Source organism: Artemia sp. Qi Xiang Cuo, chromosome 5 (assembly GCF_049724085.1).
Source record: "Artemia sp. Qi Xiang Cuo chromosome 5, ASM4972408v1, whole genome shotgun sequence".
Classification (NCBI taxonomy): domain Eukaryota; kingdom Metazoa; phylum Arthropoda; class Branchiopoda; order Anostraca; family Artemiidae; genus Artemia; species Artemia sp. Qi Xiang Cuo.
In genome coordinates this window covers 16,296,613-16,321,123 of record NC_142798.1, presented here as the reverse complement: position 1 = coordinate 16,321,123, position 24,511 = coordinate 16,296,613, and the positions used below count along the sequence as shown (strand labels likewise).

Here is a 24,511-nt window from a genome sequence, read left to right as displayed (position 1 = left end):
AGAGAGAGAGAGAGAGAGAGAGAGAGAGAGAGAGAGAGAGAGAGAGAGAGAGAGAGAGAGAGAGAGAGAGAGAGAGAGAGAGAGAGAGAGAGAGAGAGAGAGAGAGAGAGAGAGAGAGAGAGAGAGAGAGAGAGAGAGAGAGAGAGAGAGAGAGAGAGAGAGAGAGAGAGAGAGAGAGAGAGAGAGAGAGAGAGAGAGAGAGTAGAGAGAGAGAGAGAGAGAGAGAGAGAGAGAGAGAGAGAGACACTGGTGGTAGGAGTGAAACTAATGTTAAAATATTGTCTTTTTAACTTTACAGAATTGAAAAGTGAAATCCAATTCACTGATTCATTTGCCTTTTTCATCCAATATTCTGCATATTTTATTGGCATGCAATTTATGCGCCTGAACATTGTTTACCTTTTTTCTAACTCAAAACATTATTTGCAGTCACAAAAGAAGCAAACGTTAAAAATTGTCTTTTTTTTTAGCTGGAACTATACAGACAATGTGGGGTAATTTATTATTTTTGTTATTCTTATGTCAACTATAATTAGATACTTTTTGGCTTATTTCTATGGCATCCTCATTTGCACATCAGGCTTTATCACAAAATCGATTTATTAATAATGGGAAGAAGTTTCGGTAATCTTGATTTTGACTTCATTTAATTTAGTGTATCTCTCTAGAAGAGACCATAAAGGTAGGAGCTATTTTTAGATCAGATATTTATTTTAACAAAATAATTATTACAAGCCCACAAAGGGTCGAATTCATACTTCGGAGGTGACAAATCATATGATTACACGAATACTGGCAAAAATGCAAAAACAACAATAAAAAAGAAAAACCATAATAAATAATTATTTATGAATCAATAATTTAACTGTAAAAAGTCAATTAAAAAGTTAAATAGATAAAAACTGGTCAAACTAAACTTAAACAAATGCACGTAAGACGATTTTTTTTAAAGGGACGTTAAAGGGGGCGGGCAAATTAATCGAATAAATACAAAAAAAGAACGAGATATAAATATATGTAAAAATTAAAAGGAACACTAAAAAAAAGTGTCAATAATTTCACTGCGTAAACTCAGTAAAGGTTAAGAAGATAAAAACTGGTCAAAAAAAGGGAGGGAGGGACAAAAATAAGCGAATAAACACAAAAAAGAGAATGAAATATAAATATATATAAAAACATTAAAAGGGACACTAACAAAAAGAGTTGGGGGAGGGGCAAAACAACCAAATAAATGCAAGAACCTGGGCAGCACCATCAGCCAATAAAAAAAGGAAAAGGGGAGATGCTAGTGGGATATTTTATTAATTTTTTCTGTGATTAATTAAAAAAAAACTTTCCGAAAAATAAGTTTTTCAAAGAAAAGTAAAGGCCATTTTAAACTTAAGCTCAGGAGATATGAATACCTGTTAAAATTCAAACTCAAAACGACCAGAAATTACTATTAAAGAATAAATGAAACCCAAAAAGAACAGAAATTAAATAAACAATCATAGCAAAAAACATACAACAAGTAATAATATAAATGAATAAATAAATCTTAAAGCGAGTAATTCTTAGATTGAATATGAAAATCAAGCTTAAAACAAAAAAAATAGTTTGCTATTAAAGTATAAATGAAACATAAAACAAACAGAAATTAAATAAACAATCAATGCGAACAAACATACAATATATATAAATAAATCTAGATTTATAATTAAGATTTATAAATAAATCTTAAGACAAATGAAACTTAAATTGAATATATAAATCAAGTTTGAATCGAATAAAAATACCTACAAAAAATAGTTTGGCAATCGCCTCACTGCAGAAGCCTAAAACCTACTGCGTCATTGGCGCTTTAGTAAAAACAAAATATATTATAAATGTTTTCTTTCGTACTTAATATTGAAAATAAATATTAAAATTATAGTAAAATTCTGAACTGGGGCGGTATTTGCCCTTCGATCGATTTTGACTCGTAAGAGCTGGACTAGAACTTCCAATTTCCAATCAAATGAGCCATCTCTGAAGTTTATACGAGAATCCCTTCCTGCCCCTAGGCCCTGGGGGGTTTCGGCGACGCCAGGGTTTTGCTACTTCACCTGTCAACTATTTTTAACACAATTTTTATCTGATGCATTTAGGGCGTGGAGGCGGGGGGGGGGGCTAGTTTACCTTCAATCTCTTTTGATCCTTAAAAATTTAACAAGAACTTTCAATTTCCAATCAAATGAGCCCTCTCTAAAGTTTATACCTTCCATATCCCTTCCATAAAAAATAATATGAAGGATTCCCAGAATCCTTCTACAACCCTTGCCCTGACGGCTGTGGGTGAGTTGTCATCCTCAAAGACCTAATTTCCAGACCTTAAAACTACGTTTAATAAAATGGCTGTCTTAAAATTTGATTGGATGTGTTTGGGGAAAAGTTGGGCATGAGAGGGGGTTAGTTGCCCTCAAATCACTTTCGACTATTAAAAAGGGCACTAGCCCTTTGAATTTTCAATCGAATGAGCCTTTTTTGAATTTTTTTACAACACCGCCTTCTATAAAAACCTTATATGCCTCCAGGGTATAACTTAAAACCCTTGCCTTGGGGGTCGTGTGGGAGTGTCCTCCTCAAAAACATATTTTATATGTGAAAATCAACTACGTTGAACAAAAGGGTTATCTCAAAATTTTGATTGGATGTGTTTGGGGGAAGGATGGGTGTGGGGGGGGGGGGGGCTAGGTGCCCTCTAATCAATTTTAAATATTAAAAAGGCAATTAGCCAATTGAATTTTCAATCAAATTAGCCTTTTTTGGAGCTACGTCAACACAGCCTTCTACAAAAACCTGACCTGCCCCCGATGTTTAACTTAAAACACTGGCCCTAAGGGTTGTGGGAGATTATTCACCTCAAAAACATATTTTCTATGTGGAAATCGAATACGCTGAACAAAATGGCTGACTCAGAATTTAGAATGGATGTGTTTGGGAGAATGATGGGCGTGGGGGGGCCTAGTTGCCCTCCAATCCCTTTCGACTATTAAAAAGGGTACTAGACCATTGATTTTCCAATTGAGTGAGCCTATTTTGAAGTTTCTACGACAACGCTTTATACAAAAACCTTAATATGCCCCGAGGGCATAACTTAAAACCCTTGCCCTGAGGGTTCTGGGAGATTGTCCACCTCAAAAACATTTTCTATCTGCAAATCATCTCCGCTGAACAAAATGGCTATCTCAAAATTTTGATTGGATGTGGTTAGGGGAATGATGGGGGTGGGGGGGGGGCTAGTTGCCCTCCAATCTTTTTCGACTATTAAAAATGACACCATCCCTTTGAATTTCCAATCGAATGAGCGTTTTCAGAAGTTTCTACGACAACACCTTCTATAAAAACCTTATATGCCCCCAGGGCATAACTTAAAACCCTTGTCACGAGGATATTGGGGGATTATCCTTCTCAAAAATATATTACTATCTGTAAATAAACTATGCTGAACAAAATGGCTATCTCAAAATTTTGACTGGATGGGATTGTGGGAATGATGGGCGTAGGGGGGGGGGGGCTCTCCAAACACTTTTGACTATTAAAAAGGGCACTAGCCCTATGAATTTCTAATCGAATGAGCCTTTTTTTGAAGTTTTTACGACAACGCCTTCTATAAAAACCTTATATGCCCCCAGGGCATAATTAAAACCCTTGCCCTGAGGGTTGTGGGGATTGTCCTCCTCAAAAACATGTTTTCTATCAGTAAGTCAACTCCGCAGAACAAATGGGGTATCTAAAAATTTTTAGTGGCTGTGTTTGGGGGAATGAGGGGCGTGGGGGGGGCTAGTTGCCCAACAGTCACTGTCGACTATTAAAAAGTGCGCTAGCCCTTTGAATTTCCAATCGAATGAGCCTTTTTTGAAGTTTATACGACAAAGCCTTCTATAAAAACCTTATATGCCCCCAGGGCATAACTTAAAACCCTTGCCCTGAAGGTCGTGGGGGATTGTCCTCCTTAAAAACGTGATTCCTATTTGAAAATCAACTACGCTGAACAAAATGGCTATCTCAAAATTTGGAGTGGATGTGTTTGGGGGCAGCCGGGGCGGGCGGGGGGGGGCTAGGTTCCCTCTAATCCCTTTCGACTATTAAAAAGGGCACAATCCCTTTGAATTTCCAATTGAATGAGCCTTTTTTGAAGTTTCTACGACAAATCCTTCTATAAAAACCTTATATGCCCCCAGGTTATAACTTAAAACCCTTGCCCTGAAGGTCGTGGGGGAGTGTCCTCTTCAAAAACATATTTTCTATGTGAAAATCAACTACGTTGAACAAAATGGCTATCTCAAAACTGTCATTTGATTTGTGTGGGGGACTGAGGGGCCTGGGGGGACCTAGTTGCCTTCCAACATCTTTTGACTATTGAAAAGGACACTAGCCCTTTGAGTCTCCAACCAAATGAGCTTTTTTGAAGTTTCTACGATAACGCCTTCTACAAAAATCTTATATGCCCCCAGGGCATAACTTAAAATCCTTGCTCCGAGGGTTGTGGGGGATTGTCCTCCTCAAAAACATATTCTATCTGGAAATCAACTACGCTGAACAAAATGCCTATCTCTAAATTTTGATTGGATGTGGTTAGGGGAATGATGGGCGTGGGGGGGCTAGTTGCCCTCCAATCACTTTTGACTATTAAAAATAGCACCATCCCTTTGAATTTCCAATCGAATGAGCATTTTCAGAAGTTTCTGCGACAACGCCTTCTATAAAAACCTTATATGCCCCCAGGGCATAACTTAAAACCCTTGCCCTGAGGGTTGTGGGGGAGTGTCCTCCTCAAAAATATATTTTCTATCTGGAATTCAACTACGCTGAACAAAATAGCTATCTCAAAATTTTGACTGGATATGTTTGGGGGAAGGAGGGGCATAGGGGGGGGCTAGTTGCCCTCCAATTACTTTCGATTATTGGAAAGGGCACTAGCCCTATGAATTTCTAATTGAATGAGCCTTTTTTGAAGTTTCTCCAACAACACCTTCAACAAAAACCTTATATGCCCCCAGGGCATAATTAAAACCCTTGCCCTGAGGGTTGTGGGGGATTGTCCTCCTTAAAAACATATTTCCTATCAGAAAATCAACTACGCTGAACAAAATGGCTATCTCAAAATTTTGATTGGATGTGTTTGGGGGAATGATGGGCGTGGGGGGGGGGCTAGATTACCACCCATCAATTTCGACAATTAAAAAGGGCACTAGCACTACGAAATTTAAATCGATTTAGCAAGTTTTTAATTTTCTACGACAAAGCCTTCTATAAAAACCTTATATGCCCCCAGGGCATAACTTAAAACCCTTGCCCTGAAGGTCGTGGGGGATTGTCCTCCTTAAAAACGTATTTCCTATCTGAAAATCAACTCCGCTGAACAAAATGGCTATCTCAAAATTTTGATTGGATGTGTTTGGGGGAATGATGGGCGTAGGGGGGGGGGCTAGTTGCCCTCCGATCACTTTTGCTATTAAAAAGAACACTAGAACTCTCGATTTCCAATCGAATGAGCCCTTTCTACGACGACTCCTTCCATATGAAGTGCCTCTGGGGAAAAAAATAATAATAATAAAACATTGGAGCCGTATGGCCTTTACTATCGGCAACGCTATAGCGTTGTCTCTGATGAAAGGGTCTAAAGTTTTTTCGTAGCTGGAAGTAACGCAGTGAATGGGGGACAAATAGGGACGGGCTCAGAAACAGCTCGATGCGGCCGTAATCTAGATGGGGAGTTATGCTTGGGGAAAATACTTGCCGTCGGAGGGTTTCTTATTGATTTTTTTGCAAAACGGGGGCACAACGAAACCCTTCTGCGCTTAAGGGTTTCCAAACTAGCTTTTTTTACGAGCAGGGAGTAGGCACCTTGCCTTGTTTGGAAATTATTCGGAAATTTGGATTGATTCATTTTTTTCTGATTCTTTGCGAGAGATACACGGGTGCCAAACTGGACAAGCATATTCGAGATGCGGGCGGGCAAGAGATGTGTAAATCCTTAAGGAATGGGAAGGGGAACGCTAAATTTGTTTAGGAGCTAAAGGAGGGCGATAGACACATTAGCTCTACGGATGATGTCTTTAACGTGGATATCTCAGTTTAAATTTGAAAAAATTGTGACGCCAAGTAGTTTAAAGGAGGACACAGAAAGTTCAGGAAGGATAAGATTAAGAAAAGAGGGCGAGGATTTGAGGAAACAAATCGGTATTATCATGGACTTAAAGGGGTTTACTGTCATGTCTAAGTCCGAGGCCTCACCTTTAATTACAATGAGGATACTCATAGGGTCGCTTCTTTATGTTTTATTGAACTTTGAGGAACTAAGTCCACTGGATGACCCCATTTTGACATCCATTTTGACCCCATTAGCTATTTTCTTTTGTTCTTTTACAGAACACTAGAGCCCGCACCGTGTCTTTCTTTTGAGTTTATTGAACTTGAGTTTTGAGAGGAACTAGCACTGCTGGGTACCCCATTGTGGCGTTCTTAGCTACATCTGTTTTTTTTCTTTTATGAACACCAGAAACCAGTAACGTATCATCCTTTTAAGTTTCTTGAACTTAAGCTTTTGAGGAACTAGCACAACTGGGCAACCCCGTCGCGGTATGTTTAGCCATATTCATTTTTTCTTATATAAAAAATCCAAAAATCAGTAAAATATCTTCCTTTTGAATTCTCTGAACTTAAGTTTTTGATGCATTAGGTCCATTGTGGCTTTCTTATCTACAAACTTTTGTTCTTTTACAGAACACCAGAAACCAGTAACGTATTATCATTTTAAGTTTCTTGAACTTAAGCTTTTGAGGAACTAGCACAACTGGGCAACCCCGTCGAGGTATGTTTAGCCACATTCATTTGTTCTTTTATAGAAAGCCAAAAATCAGTAAGATATCTTCCTTTTGAATTCTCTGAACTTAAGTTTTTGATGCATTAGGTCCATTGTGGCTTCCTTATCTACGTTCTTTTGTTCTTTTACAGAACACCAGAAACCAGTACCGTATCTTCCTTTTGAGTTTTTAAAATTGAGTTTTTTGAGGAACTGGGTACTCTGGGTAACCCCCAAAAAATGGGGGCAATCCATTTAAAAATCCCTGTATCTTTTTAAAAGCTGGGGAGTGAGATCTCCTAAGTAACGTTCTCCTGATTCATACAGTCTTTTTTTTTTATTATACAATTCTTGATTTTCATTTTCTTCCACAATAGTATATGTAATACTCAATGTTCAAATAATTAATTAGTTAAATTGAAATTTATGTTATATTTTTTTTTAGAGCGTAGAAAACTTGTCCAGTAGATAATGCTGTTGCTGGGTCCTTAGTTGCATTTTTTGTTCTTTTACATTGGTTCCAACAGAACTGATTAAGTGTACCTACTCCAAACTTAAATTAACATGGATAATTAATTAATATTATCGTCAATTAATTACAATGATTATTAATATAATTTATTACTAGTGAATTACAGTTAGAGCATTATAAGCAGTTAATTAAATTATAAATAGATAATTAGGTAATTAAAATTATGAAAACATTCTTTTTAAGAGCTAAATCCGCTTGGTAATGCCAACGCTGTTGCAGGACCCTTAGTTCCATTATTTTGTTCTTCTGCATTGTGCTTGACGGAATTGATAAAGCGTTGATTAGTATTGCAATTAATTACTTATGATATGAACTTTTATTGTGAGTCAATCCCAAATATGTAAATATCAAATATTTGTATACCCTGTGGTAGTACAGGTAGCGAAGATTGATGCTCTGCTTGGGTATACGGAGCCTGGGGTTCAATTCCCACTGTCGCAAGATTAGGCAACAGGATTGCTACCAGTCCTTGTAAAAGAGACCCAGTAGCAGAAACGTGGATTCGATGCCCTATGCCCTATTATTAGCTCTGGATGATCATTATTCTTTTTTTCATATAATTAAATGTAACTTAATGAATATATATTGTTTACTATATTGTAATTCGTTGATTGTATTGCATGATATAATTAGGTAATCGAAATTGTTTAAGATGTATTTTTTTTTTCTATTTTAGAGAGTAGAAGAGTTAAATCCACTAGGCAACGCTGTTGCAGGATCTTTGGCTGCATTTTTTTGTTCTTTTACATTGTGTCCAACAGAGCTTGTTAAGTGTAGACTCCAAGCGCAAATGGAGATGGAAGCCATGAAACCAAAAGACCATCCAAGAGTAGGTGCTCTTTTCTCTTTTTCCGTTCCACTATTTCTTTTTTATTCCACTTTCTTATGTTAAATAGATTATGAAACCCCTGTCTTGCCATGTGTTTGGTTTTATCAATGTTATTTTATGATAATATATGATGTACCTGCATGACATGATCAGAAGGGCTGGGGCTTGTCCTGCGTAATGGATTCTGATTAAGGTCGTTCGATACAAAAATATCATTTTGTGAGTCTCAGCGTCGGCTGACCGTCTCAAAGACAAAGGGCCCATTAGCAAATTTTTTGAGCACCACAGGGAGTTTCCGAAGCAATTTGGTATAATTTGGTAGGGGATCTTAGATGTGTCAACAGTTCAAAAAGCTAACGAGAAGCTAGTTTCAATAAAAGGAAACGTATAATCTCTTACTAATTGTTAAGCGAAACGCTGTCTAATCAGTATGCGCAGAGCGTAAATGATGTGCATCCTGTGTCCACAAATATTTTAATCAAGGTAGTTAGCACAACAGGAAACTTCCAAAGCTGTCAAATTATTCAAAGAGACTTCGTTTGAGCTGGTTTTTAATGTTTTCCAAGCAGGTATACTGTAATATTTAGGGACTGCCCTTTCCTGAACCTTAAAAAGAAAATTCTGCTCCGCTCAATAAAAAAATATATATATAAAATTTACGCTTTCTAATGATGTAAGTTTCATTTAATCTAAATATCCTTATCTTTGGCTCAAGAAAGGAAAAGTTAAGTGATTTTTCTAAGGTCTCCAAGAAGGTAGGGGTCGGCTTTTAGTTTTCTGTCCTTTATTTGGATCTCTTATCAAAGCTTTACAAGTTATCGTAGGACTGAATAATCGATTCTGATTATTTTGGTCGTTTGATTTGCTTTCTATGATATCAGAGAACTTCTTTGAAAGCTTCAGATGAAAAATAAAATTCCACTTATTAAAAAAGATCTATGCATTTAGTACACCAGTAGTTGATAGTAAATAAGTATGGCTTCAGTTCACACATCAAAACTTTCAGGTAGGGAGGGGCGACTCTAAGGTTTTTTTTTCCGAGTGTCCGAAACCTCTTAGAGTATTATTTTTTCTGTTTTCTTTAGAGTTACCATGGAAATTGCTTTTTTTGGGATTCGTCTCAGGAGAAGAGTGATTTCCTCCATCAGTAGGAATGGAGTAAACACAAAGAGGCAGATACAATGACGCTGCGCTCTGCGAACTTTCACTCTTAGCTGTGTTTTGTTTCTTGTTGTTTCTGTGTTTTGTGTTTTGTTGCCACTGGCTATAATAAGTTTATAAAACTTTGCCTTTAAAAAATGGTGTAGTTCTCAGATATTTGAACACTTTTTGTGTTGCAGAATAAGGGTACTGATTTTGTAAATTTTTCTCTGCTTCGTAATCAGTATTCTGGATTACGGGAACTGTAAGAGTTCGAAATTGGAAACTTTTTTTCCAAATCGAGATTGAGAAACCTGGAATAAACTCTTATGGAATCGGTGAGATGTTTCATAATTTTCCAAAAATATTGAATCTTTTTTTTTTAATTTAAAAATAATATAAGAAACAACGGAACTGTACAAGCTTCAAAAGGTAACTTCCTAGGGACGAGTGATTTAGAGATCATGTAATCATTATTCTGTACCATAAAAACTGCAAGAGTTAGAAATTGTAATTTTTTTTCCAAATGGAGATTGGAAAACCAGGAACATGCCTTTGAAATCGGTGAAATGTTTCATAACTATTCAAAATGAAAAATGAATCTTCTTTTCTCTAGTATAAGAATAGTATGAGAAATAACGGACCTGTCCTAGATTTAAAAAGTAACTACCTAAGGACAAGTGATTTAGGGATTGCGTAGAGGATAGAACTATCTTTGGTTTGTTGGTATGGTTTAGGGTGTTTAAGAATTGTTGTCATTAAGCTACCAGAAGAGGCTATTGGATTACAACGGTACCTTGTGAAAAGTAAAAGCTAGTGTTCTTAGTTATTCCTTTCGTAGGTGTGTATCCAATATGAATTTTGAGGGGGGGATACGCCATCATTAATTGTCATCATAGCCTTTAGTGTGCTGGCTCTACCTCTTTAAAAAAAAGGGGGGCAATCCAATCCCTTTCGGGTAGGAAAAAGGAGGATTCTACTTTCTTGTTGTCAAGTGATCCAGAAGAGTCGTCAAATCTAAAAAATTAGTCAGCGAGGACAATAGACAATGTGTTAATTATACCCTGTTGAATGCCGAGTCCATCCCAATTTTTCTGGGGGGGGGGTAGCTGGAAGATATGTCCCTATATTTGTGTCATCAGTACATTTATCAGAAGGAATGTATGATACCAGTAAAAGTTGGCGGAAATAAGAGTTGTTGTCTCAAAAGTGACTTTCTACCTCGATGGATTGCAGCCTCTGTAAAAGGGAGGGGGCCCCTAAATTGTTTACGCATCAAAAGTGTATTAATTATTCTTGCTCTATGGTGACATGCCCATCTTAGGGCGCAAGAGCCACGTTCGACTCAGTAGCACTCATATTGTGCTTCATAAAGCCTTTTAAGGTGTGCAATATTTTTATTGGCATAAAAATATTATAAGTCTTTTTTTTTATCTAAGTTTGCTCAAATAGAATCTAATAGAAATGAACATTGAACATTCATGTAATTTTCTATGATGGGAGTAAAAACACAGTGAATATGAATGTAAAAACTCAGATGGTGGCACAACCTTACAGATTTTTGATGCATTGAAAACAGCTTTGAAAAGCTTTGTTCTGTTATTGTATAGGTTTTTACTCCTGTTCTTCACTTGAGTTCTTACTTGACTCAGCTCTTTACCCAACTTGATGTGGAGGAAGAAAAAAATAGCTGATTTTGTAAACTAAATTTTCATTAAAGTATTCTTGTATATTGAAAAAAATAAGAGTTGGTTTCGAGGCCGTATCCAAAAAGGGGGCTAGGGTGTGTGAGGTTCGCGCTTTATTGTCACTTTATTTCGTGTATTCGTTTTACTGTTATTTCTATTTTCTACAGAAATTAGTTAATCATCATGGTTGCAGCTAAAGTTAATTACAGAACATAATATCAAGATAAAATTGGAAGACAATTCTTGTTTTTTAAGAGGTTTGCCGGCTGTCCTAACGTTAAATCTCAAAAGAATCTGTGGAAAATCGTCGCCCCTTTCGTGTTACTATTTTGTGAGAATTTAAGCCAAGTATGTACGTAATTGCACTTAGGGTTGGTTGTTTTTTTTTTATAGAAAGTAGTTCCAATGTAAAAGTTAGAAAAAAGCTTCTTTGGACGCTGCTCAGCTGTCACAAGGTTTAAATGTTTTCACTTTCTCTCTTAAATTCGTATTAGTTTTAGTCAATTCTGCAAAACAAATTTGTAAAGAAGAGTAACAATATAACTTGAAACGAGGAGAAATTAGTTCTAGTTAGCTCTAGTAAGTTCTTCTAGTAATTAGTTCTAGTAAGCTGTCAAACTTCAAATAAACCTTTAAATGTTCATCTAACATCATCATAACTGCCTTTAGAGAACTAACATCATCATAACTGCCACCAGAGAACTAACATCATCATAACTGCGTTTAGAGAATAACATCATCATAACTGCCACCAGACAACTAACATTATCGTAACTGCCACCAGAATTAACATCATCATAACTGCGTTTAGAGAACTAACATCATCATAACTGCTTTTAGAGAACTAACATCATCATAACTGCCACCAGACAACTAACATTATCGAAACTGCCACCAGAACTAACATCATCATAACTGCGTTTAGAGAACTAACATCATCACAACTGCCACCAGACAACTAACATCATCATAACTCCACCAGACAACTAACATTATCGTAACTGCCACCAGATAACTAACATCATCATAAATGCCACAAGAGAATCGACATATCATATGTACTCATCATATACATGCAAGTCTGAGTAAATGTTAGAGTTTCGGTATTTAAGATGTTTGCACTGTTCTTGGTGCGAATTCTTAGTTTTAAGTGTATAGAGTTAGTAGTTTGAGTTTGTAGGAAGGTTTTTAGATGATTTACTGCTAAGTATCTTGCATATAATATTCTTCTGCCTCAAACAGTGGCAACAATTCACGGAAATGTAAGGGGGAGGGGTGAAACATATTTTTTAAAATCTAAGGGAGGAGAGATTTGGGTATAACGGGATTTTTTTTTTTTTCAAATACAAAAAAGCATTTTCAATGAAGATACTCAGAAAAAGGCACTTTTTGAATTCTAGGGGAAAATTAAGAATTTGTATGGTTAATTATGAAACTTAGAAGTGTCATTACATAAAAGTTGTCTTTGTGGCAAAAAAAAAAGATTATGGTTATGAAATTTCATTACTTTCTCACACTTTCATCTTTAGTCTTGAAAATATTTGATTTTTCTGGGTAGTAAGAAAAACAAATATTTTTAATTTTTAGTTGATTTGGAGACAAAATAGTTTCTGCCTCAATTTTTGGATGATTGACGAAAATTAGATTAAGGAGTCTCGGGGTTGTATTAATAATTTGTCGGATTTTTCAAAACGGTTTTCTTTCTTAGGAGTAAACTTGTTATATTTTACTTTTCCAGGTAAAAATCGGACCGCTTAAAATGACTGAGACTATTTTGAAAACGGAAGGTATTCGCGGATTATTCCATGGGCTCTCAGCAACAGTAGCTCGAGAAATGCCTGGATATTTTGTCTTGTTTGGAGGTATGGAAGTCACCAAACGTTTACTAACTCCCCCTGGCAAAACAAAGGAGGAAATTGGTTAGTAATTACTGTTCCGTTTCTATGACCTTCAATATAATCCGCAATTAGTTACACTTGTGCTGAGTATATTTTCCTAAAGTTTCAACTGCCCCCTCCCTTATTTTTTTACTCACCTATGCCCTCATAAAGAAGTAACTAAGAAATTCGCTCCCCTTAATAACAGAACTTCTAAATAAGTAAAAAAAAATGGTACTTGTATGATATGATAACGAAATATACCAAAGTATGATAAAACATTATACCTAAGAAACAAATTTGAACTATATATTTGCACATTAGGGTGTGGGGGTAAAGTATAGCGGGTCTGCATGCCTAATGTGTTAGGTGCAATTATTCTGCATATTATGTAGTAAGAATTGTTTTCTAACTTCAGACTGGCCAAATATTTACCCCCCTCCCTAATCTGCAAATATATAGCCCAAATTATATATTTTCTATCTATTCTGTCACTTCTCTTTGTCTTATCTCACGCTAAGCTGAAAGAAACTAACGAAAAAATAATCGGTTCTATAATCCGACAATGAATGAACAACTTGAGCGGTAGTGGGTTTATGATAGAAGTACAGAAAAAACTATTTCTTAAAATAAACATTGTTGCCTCGTTTCTTTTTTAATCTATCTTTATTGTCAAATAAAACTTCTGTTTGACGTACTGATGATTAGGATATGCTGGTTTGATTTTCTGTATTCCTTGGCACGAAATCAGCTTGTTTTATCACTATATTTTTAACTTTTCACTATAAATTTTTGCTTGAATTTTATCGTCTACTGATTTTTTGAATTCTTTGACAGGAAATCAGCTTATTTTATCATTACATATTTTATTTATCAGTATATCTTCTATTCTTGTCTGATCTTATTTATCGGGCCATATCCTATACTAATATTATAGTCTGATCTTATCTGATTTTTTTTATCCAACCTGATTTTTTTTATGTTTTATATACGTCATGAAAGTTCCCATAATAATTGCGCGGCCGTGATTAGATTGATATAAGTTAATATTAATAATATGCTGGGCAGAATCTAGGAGGGAAGGGGGGTTGGCATTTTGATTTCCCCCCCCCCACAAAGTAAATTGGTTGTGGAAATGCAGGTAAAAAAAAATATTTCTCTTAAAAAACTAAAACGTATTTCTCTGACCAAATTGGTCTACAAAATGCAGGTGGAAAACCACTTATTTAAGATCATTAGACAAATTCCACGGGAATTAAAACTTATTTTTTCATTCTTTTTGTACCCTCCCCCACTGAATGAAAATTCCTGAACAAATGATATTTAAAAAAACAATGCTTCTGATTATTTTTTTTTTTAAATATACCAAAATTAGAATTATGTAGTTTTGAAAAAATGAGGGTTCTTATTGAAGTGGGGGGGGGGGGCATATACCCGCGGATGCCATAGCAGGGAATACAAAAAATAAGATTACGACTAATCATTTAGTTTTATTTCGATGTAAAATAAAAAACTTGGATGCAAGCTAAAATACCAGATAAATACCTGGATAAAATGCATCAACGATAAAAATATCGATTCGCAATTCTATCCACTTTCTCTCTCCCTTTTATTTTTGATATTGGTTTGTTCAATTTAGGCCCGGTAAAGACTGTTGTGGCTGGAGGCATGGGTGGAATATGCTTCTGGACATTTATCTTCCCATTTGATGTTGTGAAATCACGGCTGCAAGTTGCAGGATCTGGCGAACGGATTTTTCCAGTCCTAATGAATATTTTCAGAAACGAAGGTACGTTCTCGCGACATTTTATGCAGTATGGTTTTTCCAGTTAAGCCACCAACTGACAAATGTGAAAAGAATAGACACAGTAATAAACTGAAAAAGTAATTTTAAATGTTTTTAACGATAAAGAAAACTACCAACAGACAATGAAATTTCTGGTTGAAATGTAGAGTTAACCGCTCTAGACATCCATAAATTGAAATAATTTTAAAACGCAGAATGCTTTCAAAGGTGGAAAAATATAAGGCTATGCTATTAAAATGCCATCAAGAAATTTCCTGGTGGCTGCTTTAGTCAACGGGTAGTTTCCGAAGGGTTCGACGGCTACTGACGACATTTTTTTTAATGATGACATTTTTTTGACGACAAGAGTTCGGCGGCTACTGACGACATTTTCTTTTTTCGACATTTCGTTTCAGTTTAGCAATCATTTAGTGTACTTGTATGTGGCAAGAAGTAATTTTTTTTTAAAAACGTTCACACAGACACAAGGATATGGGAGATTTCCCCGCATCTGAAAAAAATACTCTTTAACCCCCCCCTCCCTCACTCAGAAAAAGATAAAATTGTGTTCCCGCGTCTGTTCAAGAGAAATTTGAACTTAAACCGGGGTGAATTTTCAAGTACCCTTGTAATCTGTTGCGTCACTTCTGCGTGTGAATCGGCAAGGTCGAGTATCCTTGCTTACTTTTTAATTAACTAAAAAATGCCGAGAGGCACTCAATACATTCAGTCCAATTGTAAAACTGGAGCCCCCCCCCCCCCCAAAAAAAAAAAACGGTTTATAACTCTGAAGTGTTGGTATTAAAAAAAATACTGGCAATAATATGGGCAGTGTAGGAGGCGACTTAAGTTGGACTCATTTTTTTTCTAATTTGCGAAGTGTTAATTATTGTTAAAAATCAACCAATTTGAAATATTATAAATGACTAAAATTCCCAGGAAATACTGTTTTGAATTTAAACTATATAGCTTATGTTGATCTTCTATAGTCTAAATGTAATTATTTCTCAGTCTTAGCTTCCCTTGAAATTTGCTGGCTGACTATTTCACTCCGAAGTAACTAATTTCATGACTGTCTTATCTTTAGTTTTAATAACAGAGGCCACCTGCAAGTAATAATAAATTTATGACATTATTTTTGTTTTAAAACAAAAAATAAAAATATAATGAATATATTCTCAGATTTAAAAGTGCAGACGGGGCTACATCGCTATCCTTTTAACTAATTACTAGCACTTAAAGATGAGAATCCACTAAAATCCACCATCTTAGAATGAAAATGGTAACAAATAATATAAATACAACAATTATAAAAATTGAATCTGGGAGCGCATTTTGTACGTATTCCAGGTTTTGCGAAAGCGATAACGTTCAACCCCATATGGACACCCCATCTGGTACTACTGAATGAATATATATATATATATATATATATATATATATATATATATATATATATATATATATATATATATGTATATATATAATTTAAATATTACAATACGGTGAAACTGAAGCTAATAATTATATGTATTTTATTTTCAGAAGTGAATCCTTTCAATTATTTTTGTAGGTTTTCTGAGATTGCCATTTTAGGTTATTATCGGAATCAAAGAAACAATTCCATTTATTTGTAATTAATTTTGTCCTACGGTCAAAGTTAAAGTTAATTATAACACCATTGTCATTTCAAGAGTTATTCAGTTGTTCTGACTAAAAAAAGAGATTCGATAGAATTATGGGGATTTCAAAAACGAAATACGTTAGAGAGTATTCAGTAAATTTCATTACCAAATTTTTAAGGTCTAAACGAAATTTCAATGGAGTAGTTTTAAGGGGTGATTTGGGGCTGATTAATGCAAGAGCAAAGGAACTAGTTTGCTAGTTATGTTTTGGGAGAAACTAATATCCCTGGGAGATTATTGGCTATTAAAGGTCGCCAAAAAATTAAAACTGTTGAAAAATTTTTGTTAAATCGAAGGAAAACGTTGAAAATTTAAACCATAGGGCTACAGAAAAATAACAGAACAAAAGCTTGTACAGGGAAAACAAACCATGAAAGTTTAAAAGCTGCTGAGACACTTTTGAAAATCAGATTTTCGTGCGATCAAAACAGAATATATCAATAATTTTTGTATACTGATAAGGTCATGTCTAAGATATAGAATAACGACCCATTTTTGCTTAATTTAATGTTTTTATCTGTCTTTTCAACAGTTAGTGCAGATCATAGGCAGCGCACTAGCGCTGCCTAAGTAAAGAACGATGTGGCCACAATGTATTTTTTTTTCTTCGACAGGCACTTCGTATCGAAGGAGTTGTCGTAGAAACTTCTAAAAAGGCTCTTTCGATTGGAAATTGGGGTCGCTTGTGCCTTTTTTAATTGTCGAAAGTGATTGGAGGGACACTCGCCCCCCCCCCCTCACGCCCGTCATTCCCCCCAACACATCCTATCATAATTTTGAGATAGCCATTTTGTTCAGCGTAGTTGATTTCCAGATAGAAAATATCTTTTCGAGGAGGACACTCCCCCACAACCCTTGGGGCAAGGGTTTTAAGTTATGCCCTGAGGGCATATAAGAACAATGTTGGTACAATGTACCATATATTATTTTTTTACTTTAGAGCAGGCACTTCCTATGGAAGAGGTTGTCGTAGAAACTTCAAAAGGGGCTCATTCGATTGGAAATTGTGAGTTCTAGAGCCCTTTTTAATATTCGAAAGTGATTAGAGGGCAACAAGCCCCCCCTCCACGCCCATCATTGCCCCAAACACATCCAATCAAAATTTCGAGATAGCCATTTTTTTCAGCGGAGTTGATTTCCAGATAGAAAATGTGTTTTTGAGGAGGACACTCCCCCACAACCCTCAGGGCAAGGGTTTTAAGTTATGCCCTGGGGGCATAAGAGGTTTTTGTAGAAGGCGTTGCCGTAGAAACTTCAAAACAGGCTCATTCGATTGGAAATTCGAAGGGCTAGTGCCCTTTTAAATAGTCGAAAGTGATTGGAGGGCAACTAATCCCCCTTCCACTCCCACCCTCCCACGCCCACCCTCCCATTTGCCCATCATGTTTAAAAACTTAATGTTGCCTTAAGATTAAATCAAAATGCACTGTGATAATGCTAATTCCCAATAAGGCATCTCAGCAGTATCCCAAGAACGACTGAGGGTATTATGTTCAAACTTTCGGGGCTACTTCTGCTCTTAAAATTTAACCAAATCAAAATAGCGTAAGTGTATCCAAGCTATCAAAAAAAGTAAACAGATTTTTTTGCGAATGGTATCAAGTTTTCCTTTTCAGGTTAACTAGAGGAGGTATGAATCTAAATTAAACAGTACTATTTGTGTCCAGATTTATAAAAGGGTGTATGTTGTTAAAAATTGCTGAATATTTTTATCTATCATACAAATAGCAGGCCAAACTATAATGTCTTAAAAAACGAAAAGATTTAAAGTATTTTTTTCTTTTTCCCTGAAAAGACTATGTCAATATAAAACGAACAGAAATTAATTAAAGCAAACTTTTCCCACAAAATAAGTTTTTCAAATATAAGTAAAGAACTCTGTTCAACAAAAAATGAGCAACCATCAAATCAAATAATCTTAAAAGCGTGAAGAAATCACAAATAAGCATAGATAAATAAATGAAACCAAAAACTAACATAACTTAAAGAAATTAACTTAGTCAGATTCAAAAAAAGCAGAAATTAACATAAGTTGGGTGCAAAACCCCTACGCCTTCCCAAGGCCAGAACAAAATTTGCACTTTACTGAAAAAATACAAATGAATGTGTATTGTCAGTTTAATATACATATACTGATATTTAGTAATCAAAATGTTAATATTATTTGATTTATTAAAGTTATAAAAGTAAAAACATTTATATCTACAATTGTATATAAGGATCCTGTCGTTGATTAATTTGGCAAAAGGAGACGGTAGAAATGACTAAGGGTATGAGCTGCCTTATTCTGTATCTTTTAAAGTGGAATAAGATTAGACTGATAAGTATTTAAGTAAACCAATCCTTTATAATCAAAATGAGATTTTGATTATACTAAATGAATTTTACTTTATTATATTATATTATATATTTTATTATATTATATTATATTATATTTATTATATAATTTATTATTATATTAAATTATTATACTTTATTATATTATATTAAAAATATATTTACTAAAGTCACTTTATTTTGCCAAAGTAAAATAAAGTGACTTAAGTGCCTAGTTAGAAAACTATTTTTCAACCGGGTCATAATACCAATTCTGCGTGATGCTTTCGCACGAGCAGTATTGATTTGACCTTTCCATGAAAGATTCTCGCCGATAACTACACCAAGATAACGAATGCTTCTCACCCTTTCAATAGACGATAAACCATCTTCTAGCATAACACAAATGTTAGTTAGTTTTGAAAACCTGCACCCAGCTCTACATGAAATAATAAGCCTATTTTTTTTTCTTATGAAGCCCAAGTTTATTGTCATCAATCTATTTTGAAATGCTGTATACATGGGAAATATTTATTTGAAGCTCATTCAAAGATTTACTGCACAGAGAAGTAGCTGTATCATCAGCAAACTGTGTAGAGAAGAGGAAGCTGTAGCATAACCCGGATCATTAATGCAAAGAAGAAAGAAAAGAGGGCCCATAATTGAACCCTGAGGGACACCAACCAATGACGATAGGAATTTCTCCTTCGTAGGAATCGTAGGAATTTCTCCTTCGTCATGAAAATGACTCAAAAACTGGTTAATAATAATCATAGGATGATCAGTACCATGTCCCTTTCGGAAACCAAATCTAACCATTGAAAACAATTCTGATTTTTCAAAAATATTATATATCCGATCACATAACGCTCTTTCTACAATCTTAGAAAACACTGAGAGTATTGAAATTGGGCAGCCATTAGACAGATTATTTTGGCCATCCCCTTTATATAGAGCAATAACGTTTGAAACTTTAAAAGACGAGGGGAAAACCCCTGTCTGAAATAGTAAGTTTATTATAACACCAAATGCATTCGTAATATCAGGGATAACTGCTTTCACAGGGTTAATAAAAGATCTAAAGCCGAACTGGCCAGCCATGACCAAAAAAAAACAACAAAGAAACGAATAGGAAGACGACAAATGCATGGGCGCCCAACGCTATGGCTGAATGATGCTGCCTTATTTTTATATTTTTGTTCTGAAATTTCTATTATATAGCATTAAAATTGCCAATTAGACGAGGTTTGCCCCCCCCCCTGGAATTCAGCTTATGGGTGCCTATGGAAAAACGGGTCTATGACCAGTAAATGAAGATACAGAGAACAACAAAAAAAATCAAACGAATATTTCACCCGTATACAACAAGGCGTCTTCAGCGTAGAAAAAAAAAGAACAAGAAAAAGCTACAACTAAAAATGTAACTAAAGAATGTATACATAACTAAAATGGACTACCATAAAATATATAATATACAATTACTTACATAGACAATTGGCAGCTACCTTCATGAAAGTTTTGTGGTTGCATGAAGATAGCTGCCAATTGTATATTTAAGTAAATGCATTTTATATATTTTATGTTAGCCTATTTTAGTTGCACATATACATTTTTTAGTTATAATTTTTAGTTTTAGTTGTTCTCTTCGTCTTAATTTACTGGCCATAGACCCGTTTGTCGTCTTTATATTCGTTTTTTTGTTTGTTTTTTTCACAGGGTTAGAAAAAGAACCGTCTAACGCTTCAGAATTGCCACGTTTCATAATTGTAATGTTATTCATTGACTTGAACTTTGTGACTCGAGTCAGGAACATCGGTTTGTCTAAAGGTGGTAGCAGGTACTTACAGCGGGAATCATAATCTGACAATGGTGATGATAAGTTGGCTGGTATTTCACCGATAGTAACAAAATGCTGATTTAAAACATCGGCAATTTATTTTTCATCCTGTACCATAATCCCATCTTGGCCAATCATTTCACTTGGTTGTGAAGGCTTCTTCTGGTTTACAACTAACGAATTAATTAACCTCTCTGTTGTTTTTGTCCCCTTGTGATTACAAAAATAAGCCTCAAAATACAACTGTTTTTGCATTACGAGTTAATTTTTAATGTGTTTTTATAATTACTAAAACTTGATTTATTCTCCTGATTCGGTTCTGAAACATATTTTTTAAATAGTAAATTTTTTACCTATTTCAATCTCAAAATACCGGACGAAATCCACGGCTTAGTAGGCGTATCGTACTGTTTACACTAACGACACATGAACGAACATTCTTCGTTTAAAGCATTTTAGAATATTTCGAGGAACATCACTGTAGACTCTTCAGGGCACTTTGATTCTAGAATATGATTCTTATCCATTCCTGACAACTTATTTTTAAGATTAAAAATATCAACTTTACTAAAATTTCTCTTTCTAACGTTCACAACGTTTTTAGGGTGATTTTTAAGCATAGATCAGACACTACATTGATCACTCTCATCATTTAGAAGAACTCATGTTTGGAAAAAATTAATTGATGTAAAAATATTATCTAATAATGTTGCAGTTTGTTCTGCTATTCTTGTAGGAATTCTACATGACGGAACCAACGACTTCGCAAAATTTTAACACAGAAAATTCCGCCACTTTTCTTGAGTGTATCGATTACGCAGCTCATTATTATCCCAAGACAGGATATTAAAATTAGAATATCCCATAATCACAACCTGATATCCATTTTCATCAATCTTTCTAAAAACTATTCAGATACATTCAAAAATTCAGGGACTGACGCAGAGGGCCGCTATTATGTTGAAGAATAATTTTTTTTTAGTATTGGCCATAATCTTAATTGACAGATTATCAAATTACATTTCCTTGTTAAAACTAGACAATTCGTTATTAAATCCCCAAGAGATCCCGTTCTGAACAAAAAATGCTAGCCCTCCACCTATTACTGTAAGGAACCACACTTTACAAGGTTTTCTCTTCTATTTATAAGAAAGGTTTCACATAAACCTAAAACTAAATATAAATTAAAAATAAAAATAAACCTTAAAAAGCAAAGGACTCTGAAAGATAGAGGGACTTCGTTCGTAAGACTTTTATCAGCGACACCAACCTCCTGTCCCGTACGACGCAGATCCCACTGTCCCTGCAAGCTGCGCAACTCTCACTGAGGTGGCATGGCCTCCTTCTCGGAATGCTAGAAAAAATACCTTGTCGCATCGTATATGATTTCAAGTTTTCAACCCTGTCGCCGCTGGATGGAAACGACCACACGGCTACCCAAGAGCAAGATGGTCCGGTAGTTTATATCATTTCCTATGCTATGCAAGGATAAGACTTGAAGATACACCTGCGGCAGCTGAAGACGGAGTTTGCTGGTGGAGAATGGTGTCTGCTCTCTTGACGCTGTTGCCAAGTAAGCAGGAGAATTAAGGTCTAAAAAAAAAAAAAAAAAAAAAAAAAAATGCATGAAAAAGTACTAGTGACATTCCTCATGACAGATTGATAGTTTCACACTGCATTTTATTCTGATATCAGACCGATATTAACTGTTTCATAAACAACGCACAAACTTAATTGTCGAAGAATAAAATACGTTATCTGTATTTCTCCCAGTTGAGATTGTTGTCCTTTTTTATTTAGAGTCAGATTTTTGCATCCATTTGTTTAACACGGGTCATTAGGACATCACCTCTTTCACTTAATTTTTTCACTTTGAGTGGGGTCTGCTGCAGAGGTTTTTTTTAGCATTGGAGAAAGGTCTGTTGAGATACGTATCCTGGATCCTTTAAGCTTCGAAGCAGATTTAAAAACGCTTTGGATCTCAACTTCATTACCTAATGAGATCAGGACAGGTCTTCTTTGGGTCTTCTATGCATGGTAACTCCCTTTGCTGATGTATCAGGAAGACGGTAACATTTTGTCATATGGAGACTATCGACTTTAAAAAAAACATTTTTTTTTAAAGATTTGAACATTTGGTTCTTGTCACACCACACAGCGCTATCTATTGAACTAATTTTTTTTTCGATAGATGTTGCTAAGACTAAAAACCAAGATTTCTTCTTTAGAAAACTGGCTCAAAGAAAGCAGCTTCAAACTGCTGCACAGTCTGGTCACAAAATGGGCAAAGATTTTTCTTTATTGTGTCGGTGAAGTTCTTAAAGTTTTTGTGCGCATAATTAAAGCCTTTTTTTTTGCAGGGATTTTGGCTTTATACAATGGCCTGGGACCGACGTTAGTACGGACCTTTCCTGCCACCGGGGCCTTGATTTTAACCTACGAAACAACGAAAAAATACATGAATGAAGCTATTGACACTTTGTAAGGGTTTAAAGGTGGGAGTTGTCTTTTGAATACGTACTTTCTCAATTTAGGAAAGTTTTAGTTTTGAGCTTTTATGGAATTAGTTAGAATTTTTAAAAGATTGGTAGGATCTATAAAGTCTTATTGTACTTACTAAAGACGGACTGAAAAAGAGCTTGATATTTCATTTTTTCATTTAAAACTAGGGATTATTCCCTTGGATAGGAAATCCTTTTTTCGTGAGACAGATATAGGAAAAAAGGACATGGCATAATAACATGATTATTTTTGTTTACTAATGCAGTATAGGTAGTTGCTAAAAAGTCATGTGAACAAATATAAAAGTCTTATATAGCAGTATTTTTTATAATAAAGTCAAATAAAAGTACAAAAAAAGTCATAAATGTGTATAAAGTCACATACATAAAAAGTCTGTATTTATGTAGTCAATGAAAAATAAAGTAAAATTTTCGCCTTGAAATCCTCTCTTTGAAGACTACGGTGCCAAAACCTATAAATCGTGCTTTGTATTAGCCGTTATATGTACTTTCTTTTAATCTAAACTTTCGAATATGATGATGAGATGCTATTAAAATTAGAGGCAATATAAGAATTAATCAAAGAATTTAGGGACAGTGCCCCTTGTCTGAAATCTCATGGTGGCTCCAGCTCAAAAGTGCAGAAGCAAATAAATGAAATTAAAGAACTTTTTGCCCTAAAATTACAGGAAAATAGTATCTCTAGCTACAGGAAATATGAAATTAAAGAACTCTTTGCCCTAGAATTACAGGAAAACAGTATCTTTAGAATTACAGGAAAATAGTATCTATTTAACTTAGCCCAGTCTGAAAATTTTAATGTCCTTAAATATATAGCCTATCCATAAAATTAACTGCGTAATACAAAATACGAATAATAGTATTAGTATTATTAAAAAACGAATTAAATATATCATATATTTATTAAAATATATTTATTAAAATAGTATATATTTTTAATATATATTTGTTTAAATGTTCCTTTGGAAAGATCATTTTAGGTTCTTAATAATTTATCTTTTTAGATCATTTAAAAAGATCTAAAATATTATCAGATTCTATAGTGTGTCCTATGATCTTTCTTTAGCACGGGAGAATCTCGCTTAGCTTTCTGTGGTAGGATCTAGTCAATTAAGTGGTTAGTTATTTTGCTATAAAACATTAGGTTTTAACTTTCCTGGATAATTTTTTTTTATTTTGTCTAGAATAGCATAATTTTAATTATTGTTTACATATTTGAAAAATATACAAGTTAATCTTATTTGTTTGTTTTTCACGGCTTGAATCTTCTCGATTTTGTCCAAGGCTTATGGAATGGCGGTCCAAAAAAGAGGGGAAAACAACAAATAAGTGAGGCTACCATATTATATATACTAGTATGTATGTATGTATGTATAAATTTATTGCCCATCATAAATGTAAAATACAACACTGATGGAGCATAAAGAAAGAAAATGGAAAGAAACAAATAAATTCTGACAAATACAAACAGAA

At 34.8% G+C, this 24,511-nt stretch overlaps 1 protein-coding gene across 1 annotated transcript in view; it reads left to right on the top strand.

Annotated features, from left to right (window-relative positions):
• The window catches only part of LOC148951860 (mitochondrial ornithine transporter 1-like), a 47,967-nt gene extending 23,695 nt beyond the window's left edge, over positions 1-24,272 (top strand). The window contains exons 3-6 of the mRNA XM_089088750.1: positions 8,035-8,187; positions 12,754-12,934; positions 14,532-14,681; positions 22,877-24,272. Of these exons, the coding sequence (XP_088944876.1) occupies positions 8,035-8,187; positions 12,754-12,934; positions 14,532-14,681; positions 22,877-23,001 (609 nt within the window). The 3' untranslated portion in view covers positions 23,002-24,272. The remainder of the gene's footprint in view (positions 1-8,034; positions 8,188-12,753; positions 12,935-14,531; positions 14,682-22,876) is intronic.
• Positions 24,273-24,511: the final 239 nt, after the last annotated feature.